The sequence below is a fragment of the Netta rufina genome (assembly GCF_964035555.1).
Source record: "Netta rufina genome assembly, chromosome: 1".
NCBI lineage: Eukaryota > Metazoa > Chordata > Aves > Anseriformes > Anatidae > Netta > Netta rufina.
Genome location: NC_140123.1, coordinates 96,111,409 through 96,128,190, shown reverse-complemented (window position 1 = coordinate 96,128,190; position 16,782 = coordinate 96,111,409). Strand labels below are relative to the sequence as shown.

General features: G+C 39.8%; 1 protein-coding gene across 1 annotated transcript in view; it reads right to left on the bottom strand.

The window, feature by feature from the left end:
* Positions 1 to 8,828, bottom strand: part of RCAN1 (regulator of calcineurin 1) — a 40,472-nt gene extending 31,644 nt beyond the window's left edge. Inside the window, exon 1 of the mRNA XM_084306077.1 lies at positions 8,550 to 8,828. Within this exon, the coding sequence (XP_084162203.1) occupies positions 8,550 to 8,762 (213 nt within the window). The 5' untranslated portion in view covers positions 8,763 to 8,828. The remainder of the gene's footprint in view (positions 1 to 8,549) is intronic.
* Positions 8,829 to 16,782: the final 7,954 nt, after the last annotated feature.

The window sequence follows — 16,782 nt, the reverse complement described above, 5'->3', positions numbered from 1 at the left end:
CTTCTCAATAGGCCAACTACAATGTAGCTTTCAAGACAGAAGTGCCAAAAGCACCTTAATTTTCTCCTTGCCAGTGTTCTGCCAAATGACTCAAGTTTATCCAGTCAAACACCCTTCAGCCACGCTAAATACAGATAGGAAAAAGTAATCACAGTACTCTTAACTCTGACTTCATTCTCTTAATAGGGCAGTTTGGTCACAGTTACCCCTCCTAAAACCACAGCTTCATCAGAACGATACATTGCCTCACTGTTTCTAGTGGCTTTTGTACTTCTGTAATATCTTTTGTACTTCAGGAACAACAAGCAACTGAAATCCAACTCATGAGGTTTGCAATGTACTCAGCTCAGTAGCTAGGAGTATGTTCTCCTTCCAGGAAGTCTGCCAACATCAAAATAACTCCAGAAAAGAAAACCTCAAAAAAAGGAAAAACAATTACCTGTGTCCAATCCAATTATTAGCTCCTGAACTATCTGAGAATCTACAAAGTGAAGTTTATCTTAGACAATGAGAATATTTTTTAAAATAAATGAAATCCAGTGCACACACTAAGTATCAATAACTCTGCTTTTATGAGTGGTACCAGTAATAAGTAACTCATGTAGTTAATAAAGTAAGAAGAAAGCCCTCCTAGTTATCTCTGGCTGTAACAATTGCTTGCAGAAAGAGAAAGAAGGTGTAAGAGCAGGTAAATATCAACGTCTCACACTTAATCATTGCCATAGCAAGTCACAAACTTTGGGGATCAAGATATACCCTAATCACAGTGCTCAACGGCACCCATGAATCTGTAACACCCCTTTCTTAATGTTAGGCTTCTGGCTTCCCTAACATACTAGGGTAATGAGATCCCCAGTTTAATTATGCATTACACACACACACACAAAGCTGTATTTGAGACCCCATTCCCAACTTCAGGTTCACTGAAGACAGCTGGATATTTCAGCTTCACTAATGTATTTCCAGCATATGTTCTACACTGGAAATATTCCACAGGATGGCTCACTCCCACACCTCCCCTCTCTCATGGAAACAAGAAGCCTTTACCCTTCAAACTGTGGTTGCAGAATTTGATGGAGCCCACGTTTTCTTTTTTTTAAACAAGCCTGCAAATCCTTCAGGAATACCAAGTTACAATAACTAATACTGCATGAATGATCTCTATAGCCTTAAAAAATACAGTTTCCATTGGGGGTGGGGGCACATTCTGGCTATCTCAATGGAAAAACCTGTAACTAATTACAAAGCCATTCCTAGTTGCTTCAGGCCAGAGGTGTCTAGAAAGCTTCTGTCACAGACAAAGTGAAGTCCTTGTGCTCCTGACAAGAGTCTCAGCTGGGTCCATCTCTGAGGTACTACTATCATCAGTTGCATCAAGTCTTGAGGAAAAAAAAAAAACAAAAAACAACGCAACAACCCAGAATCTCCACATCATGGTTTTTAGACTTGTGTTTCATCAATCTGAAGTCTCACTGAAAAATAGGACTTTTATATTTTTATAAAGTAATCCACAGAAAACATTAACAAGCTTCACAAACCGTTCTTTCACATTCAGTTTTACTTGACACATTGGTGTCAAACAGCTCATGGATTTTTTTTTTTATTTTTTTTTTTTTAAATCAGAAGATGCAGTAATGGCAACAATTTTGTTTTCCCCCCTCACTAACTTGAGAAGCATCTCCACGTAAAGCTTAAAGTATGGAAACACTCTTTACACCTGGTAGTGCTTAGAGCAAGAGTTAAAAATCAAACCAATCCCACCTGAAGCTACCTAGCATCCCAGTTGCCTGTTAGAACACAAATTTAAAAATATAAAAACAACGCATGCACATGAGGATCTACAGTATTTTTTCACTATAATAAACAATACAACATTATTTCTATTATGTGCTATATATGAGTTTAACAGTGTACCTGTTTTCAAATATTTTACTCATTTTTTCATTTTCAGTTCTGACACTAACTTATGACCCTAAAAGACCAATATTAGACAAAAAATAGACATTTACAAACATTTTTAATCAGAATGTGACCAACTGAACAACCATTTTCACTGACAAACTACTGGAGGCCTAAGCTTTCTCTAGGACTGCTGTCAAAAAAAAATAAAAATCTTTTATTACCATTTTAAACCTATTTTGCATAGGACAGTTTGGCCATTACCAATTAACATAACCATTAATGCTTACACCAGCAAATATTATAATGTCAAGAGGTTTTTGTAGTGAGTTTTGAGTTTGCATCACATCCAAATTCTGTAGTTATTTTTACATGGGCACATCTGTGCTGGTATTTCTGGAGAACGGACCTTAATTTGTTCCTGAAAGACACAGATAACAAAGAACATAAGGAAATCTCCTCCACAGCATTTTAATGTACACTGGACTTGTTGGTATGACTGGAGCACAGTGATTTAAACCAGACAAAGCTCTTCCAAATTTCCATGAGATTCTCCAGGGAAATTAAAGCTTTTAAGCTTGTATCACAAATTTTTCCTAGTCTTTTTTAATGACCTGGGGTTAATGATTAGAGTATTAGATCATACAGGAATATTTTTTTCTTTATTACCTACAACACCTATGCTATTAATGGCCATTTTACAGTATTTATTTTTACTTTGCAAAAGTATTTTTAAGCTACTTAACAGCCATCTCAGGCAGCATTACTGAAACTGTTTCCATTTATAGCCAAACATGCCAAATCTGAATGTTGCTTACCCTTATTTTCACCCTGTATGTATGACTTTCCTTAACATATTATATAAGCGACATACTTCCCATTCTTCAAGCAAACAGTGCAAATCCTTTTATATGTAGAAATAAAATGGATGATCTCTGTACTTTAAGGACTTAACTAGTACCAGGACTTTGGATGTAGAAGTAAGTATTTTATGCTTTCCATGTGACCTAGAAGACCTACAGAATGTTCCCAGTGTGATATAGAACTGAGACTGCTCCCAAATCCCTCCTCTCAAGACCATGACACAGAAAGCTGCAGCACAAGGGCTTTCTTGTTAGTAACTCACTTATGTTAAAACTTTGACTTGTATTCACGTATGATGCACTCAGAGATGCCTTGAGGACAAAAACCTACAGAAATGAAAATAATTCTTCCTCCTCCTGTGAAATCACCCTTTCTGCTGTTTCATGGCTTTATCTGAACTTTCACAAGAAAGATAAATATGGAAGGAAGCCACCCAAATTGCTGTTCAATGCCTCAAAGTCCAAGTCTATGAAAAAAGCAGTCAAGGACTGCTTGAGCAAACTTCTTTATGCTTTATAGTCTCTTCAGACCCTTCTATGCCAGCTGAAGATGAAGAGTACTCAGCTCAAAAGGTGATTTATTCAAATAGTCTTTGTGATGACAAAGAAAGCAACATCCCACATGAGCACTGAGAAGAGCAACTAGAAAACCTTCTCTGGGCTCACAGGCCAGAAAAAGCTACTCAAGTGGGAAGACCGAAGACATCAGCCTTAAACGAAACAGACACACTGAATATTCCACTTCTTCATGACTGTTGCTAAAGTTTCCATACAGACCATGCATTTAGTATAAAATGTTCATATTATGAATAAAGTATGCCAGCTTTTTAGACACAGTTTTTCCAAAGACCCTCAGGAGCTGTGGAGGTGAGACATCCCAATAACTCTCAGGAGTTCACGTTTGTCCTCAGATGCCAAGATATGAACAAGTTCTGCCTATGCACTTAGCTGACTGGATGCATCCCAGAAGCCATAAAACTGCATTAGCATGGTATTATGCTCCACTGTAACATCAGAAATTATTACGTCAGCCATAGCACTACAGTTATATGGTCTCCAGACTGCAAGTCACTCAAAAGTCTGCCTTAACCTGTTAACAGCTGCAGAAGGAACCTCTATCATCTCAACGTACAACAGCTAAATAACTTTGAAAATTTAATTTTACTGCAAGAATTTTCATGCTGGAAGATTTTGGGTTTTTTTGAACCATCCTTAGCCATTTCACTGTTCAATGTAAAAACATGTCATTGGGATAGGATTTTGAACAACAATCTTAACCCTTAGCTTTTTTTTGGAAAGCAACAAAATAGATTTATAAACATTGTCACAAAAGTGATTTGAGGAAAAGCACCAGCACAGGAAGAATGAAAGACTTCAAAAACACACACAGAAAAATACGGATTTCATACAGTTCCCATTAAGGGAATGTTTCACCAAAACCAGTGCTGTAGTCACAAAAATATAAGCTTTTTTTTTTTTTAAATGTGACCTAAGAGGATTGACAAACTTTAAGTAAAAGGATTAATGAGGCATGTGACTGAGACAGGAAGAGATTACCAGAAAACCCAAGCACTATTCTGTAAGGAAGGTTTTGTGAATACTCCTGAGAAATTTGACCAACTTCCTGTAAAGCAGAAGTAATTCTTTAAGTATTTAATACAAAATACATTCAACATCTCATGATTATTTCAGTAGGCTGAAAGTCAATTAAAAGTTTCCAGAGGCATGGCTCATTTAACAATGAGTTTATTTTCAGATCAATTCACAAACAAGTTTTTCCATATTAAACCTATACAAAGCTAAAGGAAGACTAGACTTTTAAGGCTATGATAATCATTAACAAGATGCAATATATCTGCCATTGCTGTTTTTACTCTTGGTTATACTACCGCAGAGAATTCTGACCTTTTCAGGCCTTATCTTCAAACACAACTATGATTTATTTAAAATAATCAGGCGCTGTTTCACAGCCAGTTCTACCCGTGCTCGCCACTGGAGGTTACATGAGGACTCAGATGTGCTCTCCTAGGGTAGCAGGAGACCAGCTCCCTCCTACTAATGCACTGGAAAGCAATCAAGCTAAGTTCCTTTAAAAAAAATTCAGCTTTCAGGGAAGTTTTCTCTAGCAAGCTCTGGAGAAAAACTATTATTGCGATTTAACAGCCTGTTATCTATGAATGCGGGTTTTCCATTAATTAAGGGAAACCTGCTACATTCATTACTTAGCAATAACTTGGGAGATTTAGTAGACTAAGGCAATTATAGGTACCTTAAAGTAATGCAAGGAGTTCAACCTGCCCTAAGGAAAACAGCTGTATCCAAAGTCTGTCCCTGCCCCATTAAAAATGCCACAATACAACCCACCAAAACTAGTTCCTCAGTAGCCCAAAGCTGAGTTCTTTCTAGAAACTTTACATTCCTCTTTTAATCCCCTCAAATTAAATGAGTGATACTTGTCTACAATTAAGCTGAAATGGAAACCTGACAGTGCAGACCCAGGTAACCTACTTAGCAAGAGACTACTGGGGCATAAATGAAGTTATTTAGCCCCCCGGTGGCCGTGCACTGAAGTTTAAAATCATCAGTGAAGTATGCCACATCCCTCCAGGATTACAAAACACAAGCAAGCTATTACCTTCTGCACTTGCTATTTCTCAGTGGAAGTCCTATTAAAACACCCAAGTGTCCTCCACTGACACACACACACAAAAAAAAAGACAAAAAAATTGAATACCAGCTAAGGAAGATGGAAATGGGAAAATTAAAAAAAATGCTTGCTCTGGTAATTAGCTACTGACACTTTAAAAATGAGTACACAGGCTCATTTTAAAATCAGTAATAGTACACTTACAGCAGATCAAACTCATCTACATATTGCATGAATAAATATCACTTTAAGAAAAAATACAATTGCTCAAGCATAAAGTCAATATTAGAACTGCTAAAAAGCCAAGGGAAGGAGTACAAGACACTTCAGGAAGTCAGAATAGAATTTGTTTCTGAGGTAATTAGCCAACCTGAAGATCAGATGAAGTGTTTTTACTTCAGATCATTTACCATACACATCTGTGAAGGCAGAGGTAAGGGGATACAGAGTCTATAGGAATTTCTTCAACTGGGAGTTAGAAAAAGCCTGAGAGTATGTATTTCAGCATTCTAGGGAAGATTTTGGAAGTGATACTTAAATACCTTATGGATGGCTTTCCAAAACGTCAGATAGTTTATTTTCTGCTGTATTCACATAAGAAAGAATCACTTACTAGTACTATTACCTTACCTGAGAAGATGGTATATTTTAAAAGAGATTTATATCAAAACCAATAAAAAAACAAAATCAGATTTCAACTGAAAAAAAAAAAGAAAGAGCAAAGCCAAAGACATACAAACAACATTTCCAAGTCTTAAAATTCTGTACTTTCATCTTTGTTGTGCCACTCTTATCATTAAAAAAAAAAAAAAAAAAAAAAAAAAGATTTCACTGTTGAGTGTTTATTTCAATACTTTTCTGACCAGAGGAACTGTGAAACTTCAACATGGCAAGAACACCAAAAGAGAAAACCCACAAATATAAATAGAATACCCTGGCCCATTGACGCATTCTGAGAGCAAATCACTGATTTTAGGGAACCTGCTCCAAGCATTCTAACTTTTAAAAACATCTCTGCCTGAACAGTTTGGTGGCAACTGTAATCTAAGGAAATGCTGTAGCCACAGCCCTACCTCACCCCTAGCTGAGGAGGAAGGAGTTTGACACAAGCAGGAATCACTGACTAGGGAGGGCAAAATGGAAATAGTTGGCAGCCGTCTCCTATCTCACCTTTGATTGGATCAGCCCTCCTCAAATAGGGCAATCCAGGATTACAAAGGGGCCTACCAAAGAGAAGAGGAAACTCAACTCTGCAGAAAAGGTATTTTAAGACTGTTGTATACACCTTATTTCTTACCTTTTTACTCTCAAAAACACACTCAACTCATCAAAAGTAATAGATTATTTATAAAAATAATATGTCTATATTTTGCTATATTTTACAATACCTTTACTCATTCCTTTATGACAGAATAAATTAAATGCAATTGCTTGCAAGTCCTTTAAGAGCAAATTTGACTTTTCTGTAAACTGAGTTTTCTTAAAAATAGCTCCTTAAGTATAGTATGGTTATCATCTTATAATTTGTTGCAGATACTAAATCAAAATCACCTTCATTTTCTTGGGTACCAGAATTACTAACTCCTAATGTAAAACTGGATGCATGCACACAAGGTGCATTTTAATACAACCTTACTCTTCTCATATTAACTAACAGCAGCACAATGAATCCACCTTTCACCAATCCAAGCAGACCAGGATCCCAGCCTTAGTGCCTCATGTCACCTCTTCTCTTCAGTGAATCACTTCAGTGGCAGAGGTCCAGTTTGCCAAGAGAGAACTGTTCTTTAATCTATTAGAAGTCTGTGTACACCTACCAACTGCCTCAACGTTCTTTATAAAACTTCCAGAAAGATTCCTCTTCCCTGTTGGGCACAAACACCATATTAATTCAGGTTCAAAATAAAATTAAATCCCTAAGGCAGAGAAGAATTAAGAGCAACAGCTATGCTGCAGTAACCATGCATACTGTCATCCCTGTTTAAGGCAAGACAGTTTATTTACACCAAGACGATTAATTAAAACAATAGGAAATAAACTTGCAATTAATCTGCATTCCTACCTGCTGCAACTCTTGGCAAGGAAAAAATAAGTAGAATGAATAAGAAAAGATTGTCATTTCAGTAATGCATAAGACTTGGTTCTGATCTAAGCTTAGTATGTGGAGACTGAGAGCCTTTGGAATTAAAACAGAAAGACGGAAAAATGGCTTAAGTGTTTAGACACTTCCCAATCTTCTGTGTAATCGTGCATTTATGTATGTGCATATGTGTTTTCAAAATACACCCTTTCAGGTTATAGAATTCACCTACGAAAAATACTATTACCACCAGCAACTGAAGATACTGGAACTGATTACGTTTTGCTAAGTACATTTGGAGTGAACTTGAATTAGAGAGGGTAAATCCCTGTGAAGGTGCCATTCCCTTCCTAGCAGCAGGTGCCCTGTGTGATACAGGATTACACTGCTGTTAAAAGTTACATAATTTTAGAAAGTAATAGAGATAGTGCAGCTATATTGTACTCCAACCTCCAGCTCATTTTTAATGCATTGCAACTGTTCGTAGCCTTCAGCTGTTGGACCTCTGCTGTATCTACTCTAAATTGTTTTTCACAGAGACAGCCGATTATTGTAATAGGATTTTAAACCAGTACGCTTATTGCCTAATTTTTCAAGTAGGTTTCATTTTGATTTTTTTTAAGAAATGAGCGTCTCTTTCAGTATCAAAGGAAGTAGGAGCTTGATGGCAAAAAGGAGGGTAAAAATAAGAGAGAGAAATGCTGGCTTCACTCATTCTTTAATTCTGGGCAGCGGTGCCACAGGTAAGGGGAGGCAAGCTCGACTTGAATTCAAGTTCCATCAGGAAAGCCAGGGACGAGGTGAGCAGCAATCCTGAAGCGTTTATATCAATTTATTAGACCTGGATGTCTCAGGCAGCGTGTGACATCCCTCCGACACCTGCTGTCACCCTGCCCTGCCCTGTCAGAGCGGCGTGCAGCCCTTTTAAGCCCAGCCGGGCACCACAGCCCCACTCAGCTGCCCAGCCGCTCCCTCCCCCTGCCCTCAGGGCAGCCCCACGCCCCTCGGGCTGCCTCCCCCGTCCCTCCCCGCTCCCCCCCCGGGGCGGCGCGGCCCTCACCCGGCACGGCCCCTCCTGGAAGACGCGCGGGTCGAGGTTGCAGGCGATGGTGGCGGTGGGCAGGTCCGCCAGCGCCTCCGCCTCCATCGCGCCGTCCACCAAGCTCCAGGCCGCCTCGGCCGGCAGCGCCTCCTCTTCCTCCTCCTCCTCCTCTTCGTCTCCTTCCCGGGGCGACGGCTCCGCTGAGCCCCTCCCGCCGCTGCCGCTCTCCATGGCCGGCGGCGAGGGGAGCCCCCGCTGTGGGGCGGAGCGCGGCTGAGGCGGCGGCCGTTGGTCCCCCCCCCGCGGCCGTTTAACCGTCGCTTTCCTGCCCCCCCCCCCCCCCGCCCCGCGCGCAAGCCCTATAGGCGGCGGGTGCTGCCGCAACAGGTGGCCCGCGGCAGCGCGGCGCTGCCCGGCGCCATCTTGAGTGAGGGCAGCGCCGCCCTGAGGGGCGTTAAAAGGGAATAAAAAAGGGGTGGTTTAGGAAGACACCGCTCAGTGCCTCGTGTTTCTCTTGTCTGTCCCCAAAACTGCCTGATGTAGCTCCTGATGTTCTGCAAAGGGTTTCATGGTTTTCCAGAGTCAAGGGGAATAAAAAGCCTGTTGGGAGAGTTGTGTCGTGTGGTGTTTTTGTCGCTTCTCCCTTACCTTGGACCTGAAGGAGGCATATTATATTCTTAAAGCCTTTTTTTTTTTTTTTTTTTCCCTAGTGATGAAAGTCTATAAGGGACAGCTGCACCTTTCTTAGCTAAGCTCAAGGAGCTGCTTGTGTCAGACATTCTGCAGATGCCAAAAGCTTATCTATTTGTGCTGAGCTGCTTAGTCCAACGTAACTGACCTAGACAAACACTTTTCTTACATACATGTATATACAGCAACACATTTTAGCGTGAGACCTTAGAGTGAACTTCATATGACATGCTTTTTTATATATATATATATATATATATATGAAGTTACTGTGATATTCATGTATCAACCCCAAATATCCTATCCTTGTAGAAGAGTAGCACAGAAGAGTTAAAGGTAATAAGGAGTGAAAAGATGTTGGATGATAGCTGGCAAAATTCTAACTCAATCTTCGACCTCCACAGGGCTGAGTAAGAAAGCAGGAGGTCTGAAAGTGGGAAGTGCAATCCCTCCAAAAGCTGTTTTCTCACCAAGACCAAAAGAGGGCTACCACAAGAACACCACTTTTAGCAAGCTGAGGTGCTAATCCTATTCTCATGTTCAATTTCCAAGAAACTTCTCACAGACGTGAGTGAGGAAGCACCTGTCATTTATATTACATCTCAGTCCCAGGACTTAGAAAGCAGTATGTCATCACACACTGATCTTGTCAGCAGGCGTCATCTATCCAGAGGCTCAAAAAAAACTGTTTCAATTCAGAATGTCTGGTGTTCTAGACTGCAATTTAAACTATATCTTTGTAGATAACATGTGTTAGCATGCACTTGGAAAAAAATTACCATGCCGCACACAGGACTGGATTTTGTAACATATAAACATATTGATACAGACTACAATGGGTCACTTGTTGAGCAACATTAATAAATGATTTAAAATGTGGTATGGCAAATATTTTTAATGATGTTCAAAGTAACATATTTTTACTGATCTTTTCTTCCAAAATGCAGCAATATTTTGGTGGTGTAAAGAACCTCTGAAGAAACAATTTTGAGGGTTGAAAATTATGTGCTACCTACTAATTTGCATTGTGCAAAGTTTACAGCAGAGACAACAACCCCTGTACTTGAGATAACTACTGTTATCTTTAGTTAGCATTGCTGACTTTTTTTTCCCAACAGATCAAGGACTTTAAAATGACGAATTACTGGTCTCAGTCAATTTTAATGAGATCTTGCAGGATACAACAAGGCAAAAAATACCAGGCAAAGAGATACTCATTTGCCTTCTCCCTCCCTCCTACATTTTTTTTTTTTCAGACTCTGTAATCTGTCTGTTGTAATCCATTCAAGCCTTTCTCAGAGAGAGACACATCTTACGTACAGCATATTTTCGTGACTGGTTGCTCTAAGTCATGTAAGTCTGTTTATATTTTCACAAACATCCAAACAAATGGTATCTTATAGAAAAGGTCACGTATATGAACTTGCTGAAACATTTTAGAGCTAACATTTCAACCTTTAGATAAGCTAATATAATTTTAAATCTTATTCTATGCTCTCAGATTTGCTTCCTGATGTGAGTAGTGATAGCTTCTCAAAGGAGCAAGTATCTGCACTCTCTGTTTCAAGAGTCCTAGCCCTCTACAGAAACCTCACCTGAGGAACCTGAACAAAAATCTTCTGTTATAAGTATTTAAAAGCTCTCACAGAAGAAGCAAAACCTGCCAGCAACAAATTCCTGTGATTGCCGCTTGCCATTTTACTGTTATGAAAGCCATTCAAAATCATAAAACTGGCCACTACTGGTCTAGTGGCATAAACCACCACCAGCTGGTAATTGCAACCAGGTGTCAGATTTGTGGATGAAAATAAGTCATTAATTATATTTGTATCATAATAACACCCAAAGCTCAACTGAGATCACTATCACATTGTTCCAAGCACTGCAGTCTCAGGACCTATCTGCCCAAAGAGATGAAAAGTTCAGGCAGACAATTCAGAGAAAGCAAGCATTGCCGGCATTCTAGAAATACAGCAAACACCAATATGAAGTGACCACCACCACCGCCCCATCATTAATTCAGTTGTGAACTTCAGAAGAAAAATTAAACCTCACTCTCCCTAATCCTAATGTTTAATGATGGATTCCTCCCCTCTTTCTGTTAGGTGTGAAGAGAATGCAATATATGGCCAAGAGAAATGAGATCTTAACCACAATGCTCAACCCTGAGAATGGAGCACATATTTAATGTGAGTGACAGTGATTAATGGTAGTGATTTCTTTACACACAGGAAAAAAAAAAAAAAAAAAAGAGGTTCCTGGAACAAATCACTAAATATACACTTGAACAGTGCTGTTCAGGTGTTTTAAACAACGCACACTACCATCTAGTGGTAGAAAGAGAGGCCCAAAACATCTCAAAAGGGCTATTTTTATTACATGTATCTGCATAATGAAATCCTCACTTCTCAAGTGAACAGAAGTTATCTAACCAGCATGAAAAAAAGAAAAAAGAAAAAAAAAAAAAAAAAAAAAACAGATTGTTCGAAGAAGGACTGAACATGCGGCTTGTGGGTGACTTTACTTCCTGAAAACTAATGCAAACCACTGGCTTGTTTAATATTCCACAGAGCAGATTTTCATTGCACCTATTGAGCAGCTGCATATAGACAGGTGTAGTTAGCAGTTTAAACACATGGTATTGGTGTCAGTGACAGTACATTGGAAGACTTAGATTTATTTTTCCTGGATAGAAGCCTATTCACAACATGATACTGCAATCATTCATTGGCTGTAGACTTTAAAAATGGTATCCATGTCTAATATATGCATATATATTCAACATTAATTTTGGCTATCAATAACACAGTTTTATTTTCATTAAAATGTTTTTTATTACTCCCATATACTGCAAGTATCCTGAAAGTAAAAGCCCATATCCTCAATTTCTTGCTTACACTGACGTTAAAAAACTTGTACTACCAGCTATTTGCTCATGTTTGTTTTTGAAAATCTTGACTTCTTAAACCTTGTCCAAATAACCACCTAGACTTACAATAATAAATGTCCAATGTGTCTAGAGACTTCAAAGTACAAATCAACCCAGTCATCCTGATTGAATATAAAACATGGTCAAAAGAACCTGATACATATTCGCAATTTGCCCACAGTCAAGGATGACACACCAGTGTGTGGTATTTATATATTTACTTAATTTCCCTTGTTAGATCATATGAACTTCATAAAAGCTCAACTGATCCAACAACACTGACTTGTGGGGGTCTTCTTTATCAGTGAGGTTGGAGGAAGGGGTTCTCAATCCCTCATACCTGAGGTGTGCCCGTCACTTTTCAGTCTGTTTGCTCCAAATCCAGTTCATTTGTCAGAAGTGAAATGCCCATCGCTGCTTCCTCCCCACAGCTAGGAGAATCTTACACTCATTGGCAGCTCCTTCACAAACTGCTTCATGAGCTTTACCTCCCATATTTCCTGCAGCTCTCTTGGAGCCCATGTTCTTTAGGAGGTTTTGCTAAAATCCACCTCAGTGAAGTCTCCAATTTACTTCTTTCAAGCGCTCGTTATCTGCTGAGCAGCCCCTCTCAGTTACTTTCTTATATATAGACATGTTCCCCTTCAAACAGCCTCCCACAGACAGAGTGAGATCTGAGCCTCGTTAAAGCAAGCCAGTTATGTTAAAGCGAACATATAAAGCACACAAACCCTCACTGCTTTTGCTTTAAGTTCAGCTTGAGCAAACCATATGCCCCAAGGAGAAAGTAGAGGTAAAGAAAGTTCCCTTATATAACAATTTGTTCTGATGTTAAATGCTGTTGGAGGTATGTTTAATTTGTAGCTTAAACTTGCCTGATTCTCCCTCATAACCGCTTGTTCTTGCTATGTTTTTCTTTGCTGTAATAAAAACCTCTCCCAGTACTTGGTGTTTTATATTGGAGTCCCTCCTCACTATTCTTCTTGCTCAGCTAAGCAGATCCAGCCCTGCAAATCTCTCAGGAGGTAGAACTCCTTTTGGGGTTGCCGAAGGGGTTTCACGCCTGGTCCGTGGTGCTCCTCAGCGTGCTCCCTTTCCTTCCCTTGACTTGGGAAAGGATCCCCTTTTCTAGAGCATCAGGCCATGAGGGTCTGGATGCCATCAGTGCTGCTTGCAAAGCTCCTGACACTACCATGCAGTGTCTGAATCTGGCTCTCGTAGCAAAACATCTTTAACAACACAACCTAGGGAGTTATTTCTGACAGTACGTTAGTTCACTGCATTCACCAGTAACTTTTAAGCACCAAAGTAGGTAACAACACACCATCCATTTTCATTTTTTCTTCTTTAACTTGTGCAGACTGATCTTCTTCAGGTTGAAACCACAGTGGTGAGAATGAGAAAGCAGGGCCACAGCCTCCCTGTCCCACATTGTGTAATGTTTTTTATAGAACACTGTGTAATGTTATTTTAATGTTTTTATTTTCCTTCTGCCTGAAAGAGAAGCAGAATCAGCTGGAGTGTTTTTCAGTCCCACTAGTGTTTGAAAGAGTAGGAATTGTCCCAGGGCAGAGAAAAAAACATACAAATAAAGTGTCATTAAATAAGATAAATGAAGTGAAGCTAAGGCTTCTTTACCTTGATGTTGGGGGGAGGCTACGAACAAATCCGCAGTGCAGGAGGTAAGGCTTGTTAGGGAGCCTTTGAAGCTGTAGGTAATGCAAAGCACATTCAACTGATTCAGATCAGTTGCTTTGTTAAATGTCTATCAGCACAATCTCTTCTCTTTCACACATATCTCCCTCTTCTCCCCTGGTTCGTTATGCTCCCTTCCTGCCACCCTTCCTCGGTGAGACAGTGAGGTGCCTGGATTTGCACCGTGCCTGGCACAGATCGACTCCCAAGGTCGCTGCCACCTTTGGGTGTGCCCCAGATCTAACAATGGTGTGCTCTTCGTTATACTATCGCAGCAGGTTACCCTGTACCTCTTACTGATTTTTGAACTGTGCTCCAGTAAGTCGACTCCCAAATTAGGTAGAAAAGAGCAATACATTGTAGAGGTAAATGAGCCATTTATTTCAGGAGCAATCGGTAATAAGAAGCCTGGTTACTGATTTACAGCAGAGCTCGGTTACAAGTGCCGTAGAACAAATGGGTTTTGTGGGGAAGAACTTCTGAAAAGAAACAATAAATACAATACAATAACAACAAAACTCATATCAAATTTTTTAGCAGAAAGATTGAGGTTCAGTCCCTAATTTGGGGAAAACAAGAAAAAGAAAAAAGAAAAAAAGAAAAAGAAGAGAATGATTGTGGCAAAACTACTGCATGCAAATAAAATGGATATTAGTTAAAAATGGACTGGGACTCATACAGAGCAAACTGTGTGTAATTCTGCCCCAAGGCAGATTGTGCATGTCTTTTTCTATGATTTTCTACCCTTTATTATGGCTTTTAGGGGATTAAATGCCCAAACCAGCTTCACTAAACATTCCTTTAAAATAAATAAATAAATAATAATAATTAAAAAGCTGCATAGATGTCATGGGAATTCCACTTTGGAATGAAGCAGAAGAAAAATAAGACCTCTGGAGATCACCTGTTCTTCTCACTACAAGGTTGCAAAAGCAAAAAAAAATCTTTCCTGATTATATGAAAAAATATTTTTAAGGCTATCAGAGTGCATAAAAACGTTTCTGAAAATTCTGCTGAAGTGAAAGCTATACGTTAATTTGTAGAGAGCTACATATAGATGAGATGTGTTTTTCTAATGAATAGAGTAATTTAACAGTAAGTGTAACAGTCAATGTGCAATTACTGTTCACTAATCATGATAAGTGTCTCTCTCAATTGCACATGTAACTTACTTTTATATCAGCTTGGTATTTTGTAATATTCTGTTTTATTCCCAAATCTATAAATACTCTAAAACCTATTATTATTAAAAAAAAAAAAAAAAAACAACTCTCAGATTTGCAAAGAAGGAACCCATTAAAGGCCAAATGCAAGTGGAAATTGTACAGAATGTGATCCTGTTTTACATGGGGAAAAAAGCTGCTAAGAGCCATAAAAGGTTAACTGAAATTTAAAACACAAGAAAGAGTATGAAAAGATCAAATGAATCATGATTAGGGATTACATTCTAAGAAATTATTCCAAGACACTTTGGTCATAATAAAAAAGGAAACTATAGAATAAGTAACAGGTTAATGTAATACGAATGAAAGTAGTAGAAAGGTCAAGAAATTCTAGATAGGTTATTAATAGTGAAGGAGGACTTTAGAAGAAACTTTGGGTTAAGTGTTCTGATGGATCTGGTTAGGGCTTCATATACCATTTCATAAAGCAGGACAGTGTGAGAAAAGTAGCATTTATAACAGAAACTTTAGGAATACCACATGTAGTCTATTCATTGAGTTTGGGGCAGTAATACATCCCGGGTGCTTTGCAAGACAAGTAAGGGCATATTTTCTTCTCCAAATAACTTATATTTTACTGACTAGTTTTCAGATGCCTTCAGCAGAAGAAATTTAGCTGAAGCTGGGACAGTTCATCACTTTGGAAAACTCACACCCCAAATCCAGTGCCACAGTCAGTGCGTCAGAAAACAGAAGGAGGAACGATGCGGGTGACAATAATGAAATCACAGTTACTTAATAAGACCCAGATCCTCACAAAGACTCTTAGCTTTAAACATTTCTCTAATCCTATTGAATCACGTGCAAATCGTGACGGTCCTTTAAATAGTGGTGTGTGCATGCCCTAAGTAATGGCACATGAGGCCGGGCATGGCCATGGCTGAAAGGCATTGGAAGTGAGGAGGGAGAAGGAGTTCAGTGAAATAAGTTTGCCTGGGGTTTCCCAAACAAAACATGGGCAGAGGCCCCAAGTAGCCCAGAATGAGAGCAGGTCCTGGGTTTGCTCAAGACATGCTGTCAGCAGCAAGGTGAGGGTTCAGCTGGCCTCGCTGCTTGTTTTGTGGCAATATTAGCAGCAGGCTGTCTCTGCCCCTGCATGTAGGCTGTCCCCCCTGCACGTATAAATACCCAGCTCCTTCCCCAGCAGGCTGCGGGTAAGCAGCTGGGGAGGGAGCCGATCGCCCCTAAGCAGCTTAGGGCCAGGAAGCTCAGAGCATGCAGATGGCATCCCCCCAGAACACACCACGCCGCTGCCATTTCCAGAGAGGTGTCTCCCGCTCTGAATTTTGCTGGGGCAGACGGAGCAGCCTGCTGAGCACAAAGCAGCAGAGAGCTCCATCGGCTTCTGGACAAAAGCTTAAGGAACCAGTGTCAGAAAGAACAGAGAGACATAAATGGATTTTGAAAGTGCTAAAAATCATCGTCTTCCAACACCATTTTTAACACCCCATTTCTGGACTCACCTGTATTTCCTACCGAGTGCAGTGCAACATTGGTTACTCAGCATCTGGCAGAAATGAGCAGAATCCAAATCCTCTGTGCAGACAGGTTTTGCCCTGGGGATGCACATCTTCCCTTGTGAAACGTGGTACATGTGGACGAGCCCACCCGGCAAAACAGCACAACCCCAGCCAGAGCCAGCAGTGAAAACAGGCAGAGCAGGCTGCTGTGTGAGCAAAAACGCCTTGCTGGCTCCGTTACCCCAGTTCTCTGC